Source organism: Eurypyga helias, unplaced genomic scaffold (genome assembly GCF_000690775.1).
Source record: "Eurypyga helias isolate BGI_N326 unplaced genomic scaffold, ASM69077v1 scaffold25132, whole genome shotgun sequence".
NCBI lineage: Eukaryota > Metazoa > Chordata > Aves > Eurypygiformes > Eurypygidae > Eurypyga > Eurypyga helias.
Window position 1 is genome coordinate 12125 of NW_010235637.1, and position 14507 is coordinate 26631.

The following is a 14507-nucleotide window of genomic DNA, read 5'->3' on the forward strand; positions in this document are numbered from 1 at the left end:
AGCCCATTTGATCATCAGCAAAGGGAGCAGGAGGAGACGCTCCCAGCTCTGATGGAGCTGGGGGTCTCGGAGGTTAATCTCAGCTCTGATGCTCTGCACGCCGCGGTTCCTCCCGGCAGAGAGCTGCCACTCATTATCTCGGCAGATCGCATCGGAGTACAGCAGTCCAACTACCAAAGCTCTTTCCCCGCCCGCAAACCCTCTGAACGTTTTCAAAGGCCCTGCAGCTCGCTGAAGTCCAATTACCAGCCCACTGGCTTTTCTTCCCAATTTCTCTCCTTGCATCCTCTCGCTCGCCAGCCTGTTTTATCTCCAAAACCGAGCACTGCCAAGGCTCCAGGAAGGAGCAGATAACCATTCAGGCAGGGCTTTCTTTTGGGAACAACCCCCCACTCCCCCCAGAGCTGTGTAGATCACCCCCAGTGCTTACATCTTGGTTGGACATGTCCCAGTAGGGCCTCTCCCCGAACGACATCACCTCCCACATGACGATGCCGTAGCTCCAGACATCGCTGGCCGAGGTGAACTTGCGGTAGGCGATGGCCTCCGGCGCTGTCCACCTGACAGGGATCTTCCCCCCCTACGGAAAAAGGGAGAGCAGCTGAGAAACGCCTGGCCACCTGCGAGCCAGGGCTGGAGCCATCCCGCACACCCGCAGCCACCAGTCCCCAGTGACCCCACTGAGGAGCTGGCAGGCAGTACCTGATGGGATGAGGCACCAAAACCACCTCCATGAATTTGTACCTGTGCAAAAGGGCTTAGCTAATCAAAACAGAAGGGTTTATCCAAGAGTTTATCCCACTCAGATGTCACCCCCCAGTGACACTTGCCCTGCAGGACTCAGCACAGTGGTGGCCTGTCCCCAGGTCCCTTCTCAGGGAGACACAAGGTGACACGGGCTACGCAGGACTGCACTAGCGCTCGTCTCAGGTAAGGAGCCACAGGTAACCCCGTCCCTTAGCCTTTGATGGAAACAAGGTCTAACCTAAGCGCACCCTCTGGGCATCATCTGGGCTCCCGCAGCTGCTGGAAGGTCCTTCCAGCCCCACTTTTGAAGTGGGAGGCAAAAAACAAAACACTTTTTAAGCCCCAAAGGAGACTTGGAAAGCACTGGAAAGCCTTTGGGAGAGTGCCCCTCATTTCTCCTAAAAGCTCAAAGTCAGGCTCAGTGCCTCAAAGCACCCCATCAAGTCAGGGCAGGTCCCAGCTCCTGGCAGGACAGGGAGGGCTGGAGGCCATGCTGAGGGGGCAGGGATGCTGCAGAGGGGCAGCACATACAGAGGGAGTGCTTCCTGGGCAAGCACCACTGAAGTAACAGCAAGAAAAGCCAAGGGATGACGGAAAACCACAGACATGCGTGGTATTTACTCCGTGCAGAACTGCATTGTAAATCGCTTAGGGTAATTGTTTTCCATAGCCTTTCCGACGAAGCGTCAGCTGCCCTTGAAGGATGAATGGCAAAAAATTTGATTTGAATAACTACAAATGGAGAAATTAACTGCTAGGTTGTTCTTCCTGCCTTTTCCCCAGAGCTAAAAACCTGCTGTGGGAGGCAGAGTGATGTAATCGCAGGCACAGCATCACTTCCCAGCTGCCGGGGAGATCTATTATGGCCTAAATTAAATAAAAACACAGATGAGATAATCTCTTTTATCTCTAAAGGCAGGGAAGGGCTACTTCATGCCTCATCCCAGCAGCTACTGCCAGGCTCTTTGGACAACAGCAGTAACTGATGGGTGCCTGCTCAAAGGTGGCTGTCTGCAGGATGGGTGTGGGCAGGGAGCCAGGCAGGTCCGGGGAGAGGGGAAGCATCCCATGAGCAGGGGAGGAAGAGCAAAGGGCTGCAGCTGGGGCCAAAACATGAAGCCATCCTCAAAGGCACTTCTGTGGGTTTCCCATCTTGGATGCTGGAGGCAGCCCCAGCGCCTGGGCCCAGCTTCTGCAGGAGTCGATGCAGCCTTGGGCTTGCACCCAACACATGCTCTTTTAATTAATCGATTAGATGAGGTCAATGGGTTGCTCATCCCCTTCTGCTCTCTTCATTCTCAACACCAATAAGGGTCTCACAAGCCCATCAGAGGATGGTTGTGATGGGGAGCCGGGGCTTCCCCTTGGGCAGCGGGGAGCAAGGGGAGAGTGGGGCTGCCATTACCTACAAATGAGTTAATTAAGGAGAAGGGTGGCTGGGGAACAGCAGAGCTCCCGTTAAGGCCTGTCTCTTTAATTAATGCCTGGAACAAGTTTCCAGCAGAGAAAGGCAGACCAGACCCGGAGCACTGGGGGAAGGGGAGTTAAATCACTCTCTGGGCTGTGGGGAGATGCAGTGATCTCCCCGCCTCCCCTTCTCAGTCTCTCCAGGGACTCCTCCGTGCACCTTCCCTCCACGGAGGAGAGGCTTATCTGGAAATTGCCAAGGGTGCTTGGGGGAGGAGGGCAGCAGAAAACTCATAAAAGAGAGGAAAAGAAAGGAGGAAAAAGAGAATGATGGGTGGGAACCACAGCCAGGGTCTCTGGGCCACAAGCCTACGTGGTGGGAACCCTCCTGAGATGCTCCCACCCTTGGTAGAAGCTCCGGGACGCACATCCAGTGCCCTTCTCCCAGGTTCAGCTGGCAGCAGATGCAAGGCAGGCATGGGGGATGCTGAGCAAGACAAAATCCGGAGAGAGGTACGCACCAAGGAGCTGGTGTAGGTAGGGTCGGACGTATCGTCCTGCAGGTAGCGCGAGAGGCCGAAGTCCGACACTTTGCAGACCAGGTTGCTGTTGACCAGGATGTTCCTGGCAGCCAGATCTCGGTGCACGTAATTCATCTCTGCAAGGTACTTCATGCCAGCGGCAATTCCTCTGAGCATCCCCACCAGCTGGATCACCGTGAACTGCCCGTCATTTTGCTGTGATAGGAAAGAGCAGGCACTGGGGTGAGCGTGCAGGCACCACCCGGGACCAGAGCTGCCCTCCCCATCCTTGGGAGGATGCTGCACCTCCCAAGAGGACTGCCCAGATAACTTGCTCTAACACACGTGTTTTGGGGTTCTACGGCACACTGCAACCACCTCCCGAGCTAAGGAAACAGACTGGGATTTACAAGATAGGATGCCAACACCTCGTTCCCAAATCCCACAGCTGAACAACAGCCCGCACAGCCCCACCTCGCCTTACCCGCAGGAATGAGTCCAGGGCCCCGTTCTCCATGAACTCGGTGATGATCATGACCGGTCGGCTTTTGGTCACCACCCCTTCCAGCCGAATGATGTTGGGGTGGTCGAACTGCCCCATGATGCTGGCCTCGCTCAGGAAATCCCGGCGCTGCTTCTCCGAGTAGCCAGCTTTGAGCGTTTTGATGGCCACGTAGATCTCCCGCTTGCCGGGCAACTTCAGGCGTCCTTTATACACTTCTCCAAACTCCCCTGCAAGTGCAAGAGCATCTGCTACCACCTCCTCCTCCACATAAAACATGGCAAAGGGTAACCTTGCTTGGTCTCCAAACCCACCAGCTGAGAAATGTCAGCTGGTTAACACTTCAGCAATGCTCTCTTCCCTAAAACTACTGGCCTGTTCTCTTTAAAACAGGGGCAATGTCTGTTGCTGAGGATTTGTTGGGGTTTATAACCTTCTCCAAGGTGACAAAGCCCGGCACCGGCAGAAGCGGAGGCTGAGACTGCACTTGCAAACCCCCGCAAGAAGGATTTGCAGAGCAAGAGCATCAACATTTAAGGACTACCTTGAATATAAGGTGTCAATGTTGATAATCTCAGTTGCCTTTTGGCACATCACTTATCTGGGAATGGAAAATAATTGGGCTGTTTTTATTGCTGCCCTCTGATTTAAAATACAGAGAAAGCATCCTCTTGTTTTCAGCAGCAGAGTTTTTCCTTCGCCAAGGCAAAATTTGCCTGTGGAGGGATTACACTTAAGCCAGGTCTGCAGCCACTTTGCCTTGATGAGCAGCAAAGGGCAGGTGACACATTGCTGAACTTGATCCTGACCAAACTAGCTCATTGCTTCTTTGCAGCTTCCCCCCAGCTTCTCTCCTTCTCTTCTACAAGTATGACACAGTTATTTAAAAATGCCAGTAATCTCAGCACAGGTGACATTCAGATACGTGCATGTGTGTATATATACATACTGTGTCCCCTTTTGGGCCCCTTGCTACAAGAAAGACACTGAGCTGCTGGAGTGTGTCCAGAGAAAGGAAGGGAGCTGGGAAAGGGTCTGGAGCACAAGTCCTGTGAGGAACAGCTGAGGGAGCTGGGGGTGTTCAGCCTGGAGGAGGCTCAGGGGAGACCTGATCGCTCTCTACAGCTCCCTGACAGGAGGGTGCAGAGAGGGGAGGGTCGGTCTCTTCTCCCAGGTGACAGGACAAGAGGAAATGGCCTCAAGGTGTGCCAGGGGAGGTTGAGATTGTATTTCAGTGAAATTCCTTCCTGGAAAGAGCTGTCAGGCATGGGAACTGGCTGTCCAGGGAGGTGCTGGCATCACCATCCCAGGAGGGATTTAAGGGACGCGTGGATGAGGTGCTGAGGGGCATGGTTTAGTGGTGAGCTTGGCAGTGTTGGGTTAATGGTTGGACTTGACGATCTTAAAGGTCTTTTCCAACCTAAAAGATTCTACAATTCTATGTATGGGACTATGGCACAGCCTAGAGTGAGATCTGCCTTTTTCTGGTTATCTCATGGAAAAGCCAACCAGGAAACCCCAAGAGGCACCACGGTCACCCAGCAAATATGTTCATGGAGCTTTCCCCACCTCAAGTCAGAAACCAACCTCGTGCCCCCACTAATCCATCACAAACCTAGAAAAGCCTGACATCTTGAAGCTTTCTTGAGGGTTCCCCAGTAACGGACCATGTGTGCACCCCAGCAAATTGCCCCAGATGGATGTGTGGCCATGCAGAAGCAGCACAGAGGGCAGAGAGGGATGGGTGGCAAGGGACAGTGGCACCCACCTGCTCCAATGACCTCTTCAATCTTCACAAAGGACACATCAATCTCCTTGGCGAACTCTCGGACAGCCTCGTTGGGGTCCTCATAAGTGAAGGGGTCAATGTAGATCTTCATCCCTGGAGACCCTTGTTGCAGGAAATACGGGAGCAACAGCAAAAGGGAGAGAAAACCAAGAGCAGTTGTGCCATGGCCAAGGACTGGAGACCCTCGTGTCCTCATGCCCTCCATTAAAACAGAGTCCACACTCCCTCCATAAGAGCTTATTGTCCTCTTTGATTCCCCCGCTCCACGCGACCCTCCCCTGCATCCCCTCCTCCCCCTCTCTGCCCTCCGCTTCCCCGCTGTTATCCTTCCTCCTCCTCCTCCCCGGTGAAGGGGAGCAGTTACAGACCTGGACTACAATTAGCTGTCTTTACGGCGAGGGCTTTACGAGGCCACAAGCATTAGTGAAATATTTATTTACCCAAAAAGCCCTCTGATAGTTTTGTGGCCACTACTAAATTGACAGAGTGCAGCAATTATAATCAACAACCTGTACGGAGCCATAAAAACACGGCTTTGCTGGCCTCCGTGAGAAGCGTGCGGCCCCTTGCATGGGGAAAACGCACGGCAGCAGGATCCGGCCACACGGCAGGGAGGTGCAAGCACGCAGGCCTTGCTCCTTTCAGATGGGAGAAAAACCAAAACAGGCCCCCAAATCCCTCAAATGGTGTTTGCAGACATCATGTTTGGACACCCTGGGGCTTACAGAGCTGCCAGGGGGCACGGCCATGGGCCAGAGTGCAGCCACCTCCGTCCCCAGGGCTCAGTGGGGCACTGGTGTTATACTGCGGTCCCCACAGGTGACCCAGAGAGGGCTGCGGTGCCCCTCAGGGGGTTCAGCCTCCCATGACATTTCTCACGCAAAAAGGGGACTGGGGATGGCAACAGTCCCCTCAAGGTCATCGCTGGAGGAGACCGGGTGAGACTTCGCTGCACTGTCCTCCTTCCCAGGACACCTCAGTGTCACGGTGATCAAAGGCATTTGATTAGGCTGTTAAGGACCTCACCAAGGGCCATGATGCTGTTGCGCTGGCACTTCCTGGGGCCTTTCAAGAGCCGACACGCAGACGACTGCATGGACCACAGCATCACCTCTGCGCGGCTCCGCGCTGGGAATCTAAATCGGCTCCTGGCTGCTTTGCAAGTAATTCAGGAGGAGGCACAAAAGCCTCACAGTGGGGCACTGCCGGTGCAAAACAGCCGGCGAGGGAGAACCGCTTGCGGGACCCCCAGGACTCGGGAGGGACCAGGCAGGAGCATCCTCGTCCCCAAAAGGGGCATTTGGGGCAAAAGCTCTGCGCCTCAGAGGCGGGCGGGGAAGGCTGCAATGAAGCCATCTGTGCATCTCCCAGTTCATAAATCCCTTTACGGCTCTGTCTCATACACTTTAACTGCCCCATAAATTTTTTTACAAGAGCAGCTGATGCTCCAGCCAGGATTACAAAGGGATTTACAGGATCGTAACCAAGACTGACTCACTGATCAAAATATTGAAGAAATAAAGGAGACAATAACACCAAAGCTTCCCGCAGACTGTCAACACAGGCTGGTTTTCAAACACCCCCTGATGTGCCCCATGGTCTGCCCACAGGCTCAGCAAACACCAAGCATCCCATCCGAATGGGAATCCAAGTGGGATTAGGGCACCTAAACCCATTACTCATCTCTGCAAACCTCAGCCACCGGCTCGTCATCGCCAGGCCGCCAAAAGCTGGGCGAAATGCCGGGTACCGGAGCGCTGCATCAAAGGCAACCCATGCTGAGCCTGCCTGTAAAGAGAGCTTTTCTCTCTTAAAATTGCCCCGGTACTCCTATAAACAGGATTAGGCCATTTATCACTACTGCAGACAACAGCAAATTATCACTCCTCAAAAGCTGAAGTGGTCTGTGCTGCAACCCTGACTCCGGCAGTAGGTTCCTCCTGACATCGTTTTACCTGGGGAGTAAATATCATCGGGAGAGGGAAAAACCCTGCTGAATCACCACCGCTTCAACAGGGCTTTCCCTGCTTCCCCGGTCTAAAAGCTCGTGGCGAAGCAGCGGCAGAGATAAAGCAGGAGAAATGACAACCTGAGGGACCCCATCTCACCCCCAAACCCACGCAGGGAAGCCCTTGCCAGCAGCAGGCAGCCAGCGATTCCTGAGGGGCTCCCGGCGGGGACGGCGGAGCTGTGCCGGGGAGGCTGTAATTGCTGCGCTGCCGAACACGGGGGTGATTTGTTCCGGCGGATGCACGCGTTCCTCTATTAGTTGCTCGCCACAAATTTCCCACCTGTTTTGCTCGAGCATCTGCAGTAGCGGAGCGCCTGGAGGCTCGCTAACCTTGAAAGGGCTTTGCTGCGCAGCCGGGAACCCCGGCACGCCCGGCTCTCGGGCACCGAACCGCGCATCGCCCAGCTTTACGCACTAAACACAGACACACGCTTCACTGCCTTCCTACCTGGTTTGGAGCACCCTGGGTGCTTGGAGCGAGCTAGGCATGTATGCGGGGTGGGGCATGTTACAAAACAGGAGGAAAACAGGAAAAATAAGTCCACCTGCAGCCCAACACAGGTTCAGCCATCAGACATCAAATATATCTTCTTTCAGCACTCACAGTGCAGAAACCCAAAGAAAAGAGGGAGGAAAAGCACAGGTCCATCGTATTTAATGGTGATGTTTGGAAAACAGCTTATTGTTTGCTAGGAGGTGTAGGGCCTCTCACAGCACCCCCATCACGTTCGGCTTGGTATGAAGTTGAGAGGTCAAAAGAGATCTGGCGTGCTGTGCCAGCTTGGCTGGGATCTCCTCCCGGCCTTCAAACCCTTTCCTTCCCATCAGCCCTCCTGCTTTTCTCTGCCAGGCTGATCACCCCATCTCTATCCCTCCCCTCTGCTCACCCATCCTGCTCCCTGCCTTCCCCAGCCATCCTGCACCCAGCCCTGCATCCCGCTGCCATCCCTTTTCCCCAAGCAGCTGCCCAGGACCCAGGGATGGTGTCCATCCACAAGGCAGCAAAATGCACCTGGGAGGCATCTCTAGGAGATTGCAAAATGGGATTTATGTCCTGTGGGGATGAGGCACAGAGCCTGTGGGCAGCAGGAGGTAATTCTTAACCCCCTGGAGCTGCTGCTTTGCTGCTTTATTTCCAGCTGCTTTGCCCAGAGCTGGAGGAGCACCTGAGCACACCTTATCCTCAACAAACACCTCAAATTTATTCTGGAGTCTTAGGAAAAGGCCCGCCAAGCTCAGGCCCTCCTAGTTGTTTGCCAAGGGGATCCAGGAACCCACAGCCAGTCAAACCTTCCCAGTCACTAGCCGCACATCCTCCCCAGAGCAGGGTGCAGGGCAAGCATCAACAACATAGCTAGAACAGCAGCTATGCCAGCCACCAGCCCCAGCTCCCTGGCCACTCTCCCAAAATCCAGAGTCCCTTTAGTGGTAAGAGCAGCCCAGCATCAATCCTGGCTTGGGCAGAGCCTGTGGCAGGAGATCAGGAGCTCATACACACACTGCCTCTCTCCTTCCCTTCTTCCTTCAGGAGTCTTCACAGCACCCTCTCCCCATGCCTGGTCCCCTACATTCCCCCTGCCCCTCCAAATCCACCCCCATCCCACAAATCCCCCTGTTGCTCTTCTTTTCCCATTCACAATGTTGCACCACTGCAAACCGCCCCCTCTCCAGCCCCCCCAACACCCTGACACACTGCTATGGACATCTCTACTCTCACTCTATGGTCATCTCCATCTGCCCCATAGGGCTTCCATCCCCCCGCCATGCACACCTGAAGGTGGAGGCGTGGGACACACACCAGCTGCAGGTTTAGGAGTGTTTCCCCTGCCCATTTTCCCACTCACCTCGCCCGGTGCTGTAGTGCTGTAATTTGTCGCTGTACACCGCCTCCTTGCTGTAGGCACGCTTCCTGGGAGAAGAGGGGAGACAACAGCCAAGTTTGAGGAACCAGTGGCTGGCAACAGCCCCACACCACTCCCCCGCCAGCAACACTCAACAAGCAGTGACAGATCAGTGCTATTTCCAGCTACAGGGGTCCCCCATCCCTCCCCTCCTACCCCAAATCTCTCCCAGCTACATCTTACCACCTCCACCTTCCAGGGACACAGCATCCCACGTGGACTCACCTGCTGCAGACGATGGAAATGGCCACCAGCGAGACGATGAAGACCACCCCAGCCGCTGCAGACCCTGCGATCAAAGGCAGCTGCTCTCTCAGCTCCGACTTGTAGTCATCTGCAAGAGAAGAGAGACGGGGTAAACTCTCCCTTGCATGCTCATGGGGTGAGAGCAGCCTCCTGGGAAGGGGTCCCACAACACCCCTGGCATGGGGTGCTGCTCCCACAGGAGGGTGGGGGGACAAGGGGGATCCAGGCAGGAGCATTGAGTGAGGCAGGTGCTGAGTTGCACAGGGAAGGATTGTCACACTTGGCTCCCACATACTTTGGGTAAAAAATATGGACAAGAAGGTCCTGGGAATGAAGTCAAACTCATGTGCATGGGCCCAGTTTCCCAATGAGATGAGGTTCACAAGTTGGTTTTGTCCATGCCTCTGGGGTTTCTCCTCCCTCGATAAATTTAAACCTGTTGGCCATTTTGACCAAATTTAACAGGGGCCTCACAGCCACATAATTCCTCCAAGTCACGGGAAAGGAGAAATAGGAAAGACCCCATTAATAACTAAACTAGGCGGGGAAAGCTGTGCCAGGAGTTCACCTATATTGGACACTGGAGAGTGCCTCATGCAACAGTTAACCTCAAGAGAGAGGCCGAGGAGAACACGAGAGCCTTCGCTGCAGTTCTGCTTGCAGGTTTTTACATCTCGACAGATGGCATGAGCCGACTCCTTTGGCAGAGCCACAGCAACCACAGCATCCCTTCCACACTGAGCATCCCTCAAACCCCCTGTGTCCTTCAGCAGCAGGCTGGGGTGAAAGCCAAAGTGGCCCAGAGAGGACTGGATATGCCTGGAGGAACCCCAAGAAAGCCACCTGCAACCTCCATGTGTGTCCCCCCATTTCCCCCTCCTCCTGCCCTGCCCCATTAGCAGTGTGGGTACCTGCAGCGGGCAGTATCTGGCAGACTCCATGCTCCTGGGGACTTCTGCAGCCCTCCAGAAACTCTCCCCTCCCATCCGTGCCCAGCAAGGTCTGCCAGGCTGTGCCAGCAGCCACAAGCAAGGGTTAAAATAAAATTCACTCCAAAAGAAAGCATTTAGCACAATTTTATCTGTATTTTTCTACTCTGCGGTTAATTACTAGCTACTAGATTTATCTCTTGCACGCCGCTTAAATCCTGAGAAATTCTCATCTAACAATCAATTATTATTTAATAATCTAGACTATCCATTCTTATTAAATTTCAATTAATTGCTTATTTGAGGCAGGAGTTTTCTTCTCACTTCTCTAAGCCTGAATATTGGAGGCATTGGGGGGGATATTACCATTTCCTTCCCTTTGGTCACCCTGTCTGGTTTTCCTCTTCCCTCTCCGGCCAGTGCTTAACACGAGCGCAAGCATGGCATGACCCATTTTCAGGAAAGAAGGATAGTTTTAGGAAAGAAAGCCAGGGGGCTGGGGCCCAAGGGTGTCACCTAAGTGGATCAGGGACCGTGCTGGCAAAGGCAAGGAAGGGGGTCCTTGCAGGGACTTCAGCTCCCCTCAGGGTCTGGAGGGGTGGGAGGACAATAAAAGGAGCCGTGCGTCATTCACCGACTTCTAGGTTTGTCCCAAAGCTGGGATGAATGACAAACCCGCCCCTGAGTTATTAGTGTCCAAAGGGATTTAGCATTTGTGGGTGCAGGGAAGGGCTGCGGCCGGAACGACAGCACCACTCTGGTGAGGAGGCCAGAAGAGGCCGTGAAGATTGTGAGCTGGCCATTTCCCTTCGACAGGCCACCTCAGGGTGGAGAATCGGCATTTGGAGATGCGTCTGACCCTTCCAGCTTTGCCTTGACGGCTCAGATGCGGCTCTGAGCATCCCAGGAAAGCATCCCAGGGTCTACAACCCCCCACACCTCCCTCTCCTGCGGAGCTGGACTCACAGCCCGCAGCAGGGGGGCCCTGCCATCACGGCCAGAGGCAGGGAAGACAAAACCGCAGCTACGTAGCAGAGGAGAAAACAGAGCTAAGAGATTTAAAGCAGATTACTCCTCCAGCTGGAGATTAATAAGGCATCGCTGTAAATCACCTGGCTTTTGCCACGTTGCCCGCTGGGAAAGAGGTTTGCGGAGACGAGTTTGTGTAATCCAATTAGAGCTCGAAGCTGTCACTGGGAAGTCAACCACCCCCCCAGCCTCCCCGTCCCCTCCTTCCCGGACTCACCGTCCGTCAGTGTCTGGAAGCACATCTTCCCGCTGTACTTGCCGTAGCCGGCCACGGTGCGGGCTCGGACCTGCACCACGTACACCATGCCGGGTCGCAGCCCCTCGATCCTGGCCGTGTTGGTCTGGCTGCGGGCCATGGAAGAGTTGTACTCGTTGTGGTCCTGCAGGCACGGCCGAGAGAGACGGCTCAGCGGCGACGGGCACGTGGACAGCAAAGGGGAGGGATGCCCATCCCGCTGATGGCAGGGATGAGGTTTATCACAGGGGGATAAAGCAGTGGCCCTGGTTCTGCTCCAGGAGAACAAGTACCAGAGCCTGGGCAAGGTTACTGGGGTCCTCCTGGTTGCCCTCAACCCCTGACACAGAGGATCCCAGAGGAACAGGACCCATGAGCTTTCCTGGGAGGTCCCTGTGGCATGTGCCTCCCCGGCAGCCCCCTGGTCTCACCACAGCAAAGAGCAGAGAGCAGCGGGGGGAAACAATAAGAGCATCCAGAGCAAAAACACTCATGAGCAGCAAATCTCTCCTCTTCCATGTCCCTGCACATTTCAGAAACATCTCGCAGCTACAGAAAGACCATAACACACCCTACAAGACCCCACACAAGCAGATCCATGGGCAACTTGCCTCTGGTGAGAGCCCCAGCCCCTGCAGTCCCTGCTCTGCTGGCACAGGTCCTTCAGCTAAACCTCGGTGGAAACCTTATGTGCCTCAAGTCTCATTTTTTTGCAACGCTCCCCAGTGATTTGCTGTAAAGGGGCCGCTGGTGAGATCATCTAATTATTCACATTTAGAGGAATTCATTAAAGCTGGCAAGACAGGGGAGGGATGGAACAGCTTGGGCTCGGCACGGTTCGCTGCAAGGGTACCCTGCAGGGAAGGACGGCTGCCAGTGAAAGGACCTGGCAGGAGGCACTGACCCGGGACAGGGACAACCCTGATACCCTTTGCCAGTACTCATCATCCCCTTCCTTTCCTCCTGACACTGTCCCCATGCTCCAGGTCCCTGCTCACCCTAGACAGCAGCCAAGGCAGCAACAAGCACCAATGTGCTGGAGAAAACACTGCTCATGGGGGAGGAATTGACATCTGCAGCTGCAGCATCCCTTCCCTTCTGCTGGTTGCACGTCGCTCCCACCCCCTGGAGTCAAGGCGGGTGACCAGGTGCCCATCCCATAGCCTGTCCCACCACCTGGACCCTTCCCAGCAAAGAGCCTGACTCAAAGCTTGTTCATGTTCCCCCTCTCCCAGCAAGCTCAGGACCTGAGCAGCCTCCCGGCAGCGCCATACAAATCTCCACATGCCCCCATCCCACCCTCCGTCATGAGGTTTCCACCCCAGCTTACCGCCGCTGGCCTGGAGCCCACGGTGCTGCCGACATCGGGCGTGCAGATGCGGCTCACCTTCTCGTAGTAGCGGATCTCGTAGTCCAGGATGATGCCGTTGGGCTGCTCAGGCTGAGGCCAGGAGAGCGTGATGCTCCTCATCGTGGCACTCACCTGGTGCATGATGGGGACGGTGGAGGGTGCTGCCGAGGAAGCAGGAAGGGAGGGAAAATTAATGGAGAGGGGTAGGAGCGACGGCCCTGGGGAGGGGGAACATCTCCTGGGCACGTGGAGCATCCCGAATCTCCCATGCCTGCAGCTGTTTGCCCCATGGGACCATCACTCATCAGCAGTGGGAAGAGCAGCATCTCAGCAGCTTACATGGAGCCAGAGCAGCAAGCCAGCGAGGGAATTCGGGTATTTAAACCAATTATTCCTTTTAATTAGGAGCTTAGAAATCCTCGGTGTTCCTTCTCCCTGGGATTGCTTGTTCCAAGGATGTCTCCCACAGAGGGGCCAAGACAGCAAAACTTTCCCCAGCAGAGACAAAGCCAGGCTCGGTGACGGTCCCCAGCTCTCCTTGCCATCTTTTGCCATGACAGCCTCACTAGGGAGTCAGCACCACAGGGGCCTGGGCCATGGCTGTGACCCCCTGTGCTGTCAGCGTAGGAGCAAAAATCTGCCCACTCTGAGGATGATGACAGGGAACCAGAGCAGGGGCATCCCAGCCCAGCAAGGGAACCCCAAGATGCTGGAGCCTGTAGCACGGCTTCGGCTCAGCTCTGGCCCAGAGGAGCTGCTTGGATGCGCTCTTAGAGGGTCTCTGGGGATGCTCATCCTCAGCACCCAAACATGCTTCTCCAGGGAGTTTCATTTCCGAAGCTCAAACACCTGCAGAACAGTCTCAAACCATCCTCCAGCTCCTCCCCTCCAGGCCATGGCACAAGGGTGCTCGAAAGGCAGCGCCTCCATCCCTTTTCCCAAAGAAAGCAAGATGCTCGTCACTGGCCAAGCACGCAGCCAATGTCAGGTGTGAGCCCGGCATGGTTTATCCAACCCCCTTCCCTCCCTGCCACGCATTTCTTGATTAGAAAGGATTTTCTTGCCGGCCACACCACGTTGCTCTGCAAAGCTGCCCACAATACTTCAGTTCACACACGGCACTGGAGCTAAGCATGCAATTTTCCTAAAATAGATGCCAGGCACATTGTCCCTGCTGCCACTGCTCCCTGCCCTGCTCTCCACATGCACCGGAGCCATCCTGGAGCTATTCTGTGCCTGCCAGGGAGCTGAGCATCCTGGGAGCCAACCAGCTGCGGAGCTGAGCATCCCCAGCAGCAGCCACACCATCCTTCACCATCAAGGACATCAAGCCACTAAATTAGCCAAAAGCCACTTTTCCAAAGGCTTTTTGCCCTCTAAGTTATATTTGAAAGGACCAGAGCCAGCCAATACAGTCCTGATCATGAACTTCATCCTCCCAAAAGCCTCCAAGAAAGGTACCCAAGTCTCTCCGCACCCAAAGCAGCACTGGCGTGACCTGCTCGCGAGGTCAGCTCCTTATCCAGTCGAATCGGCACTGGGCAGGGAAAATGCTTCCTCCCATGGATCCAGGGCAGAGCTGAGCTCAGCACAATGGGCTCAGGGCACAGGATAGTGCCGCAGAGGGAATCTGGGGGCGACGGAAGCCCAGCTCTGCACAGCTACACTGGGAGATGTCAACTGTCCGTCATCTCCTTTGTTTACCCAGCGTACTTAATCCCGTGTGGGGTTTTTTTAATCTCTCCACATCCACTCCAAGAAGATGCTCGTGGGCTGAAATTAAACACTTAGCTTGATTGCTGTTTTGTTAATTGCTGCGTTCCCCACCCCGTTAGCACA

The 14507-nt window shown here is 54.9% G+C and overlaps 1 protein-coding gene across 2 annotated transcripts in view; it reads right to left on the reverse strand.

The window, feature by feature from the left end:
• LOC104506031 (ephrin type-B receptor 1) overlaps window positions 1–14507 on the reverse strand; it is a 50959-nt gene that overhangs the window by 1776 nt on the left and 34676 nt on the right. Inside the window, exons 7-14 of one of the 2 annotated variants that reach the window (XM_010146830.1) lie at window positions 12705–12829; window positions 11300–11462; window positions 9104–9212; window positions 8834–8886; window positions 4946–5068; window positions 3160–3407; window positions 2676–2891; window positions 431–580 (exon numbers count right to left, since the gene is read on the reverse strand). In XM_010146830.1, the coding sequence (XP_010145132.1) occupies window positions 431–580; window positions 2676–2891; window positions 3160–3407; window positions 4946–5068; window positions 8834–8886; window positions 9104–9212; window positions 11300–11462; window positions 12705–12829 (1187 nt within the window). Of the gene's footprint in view, window positions 1–430; window positions 581–2675; window positions 2892–3159; window positions 3408–4945; window positions 5069–8821; window positions 8887–9103; window positions 9213–11299; window positions 11463–12704; window positions 12830–14507 lie in introns of both variants that reach the window. The other variant, XM_010146831.1, reaches the window with a different exon arrangement.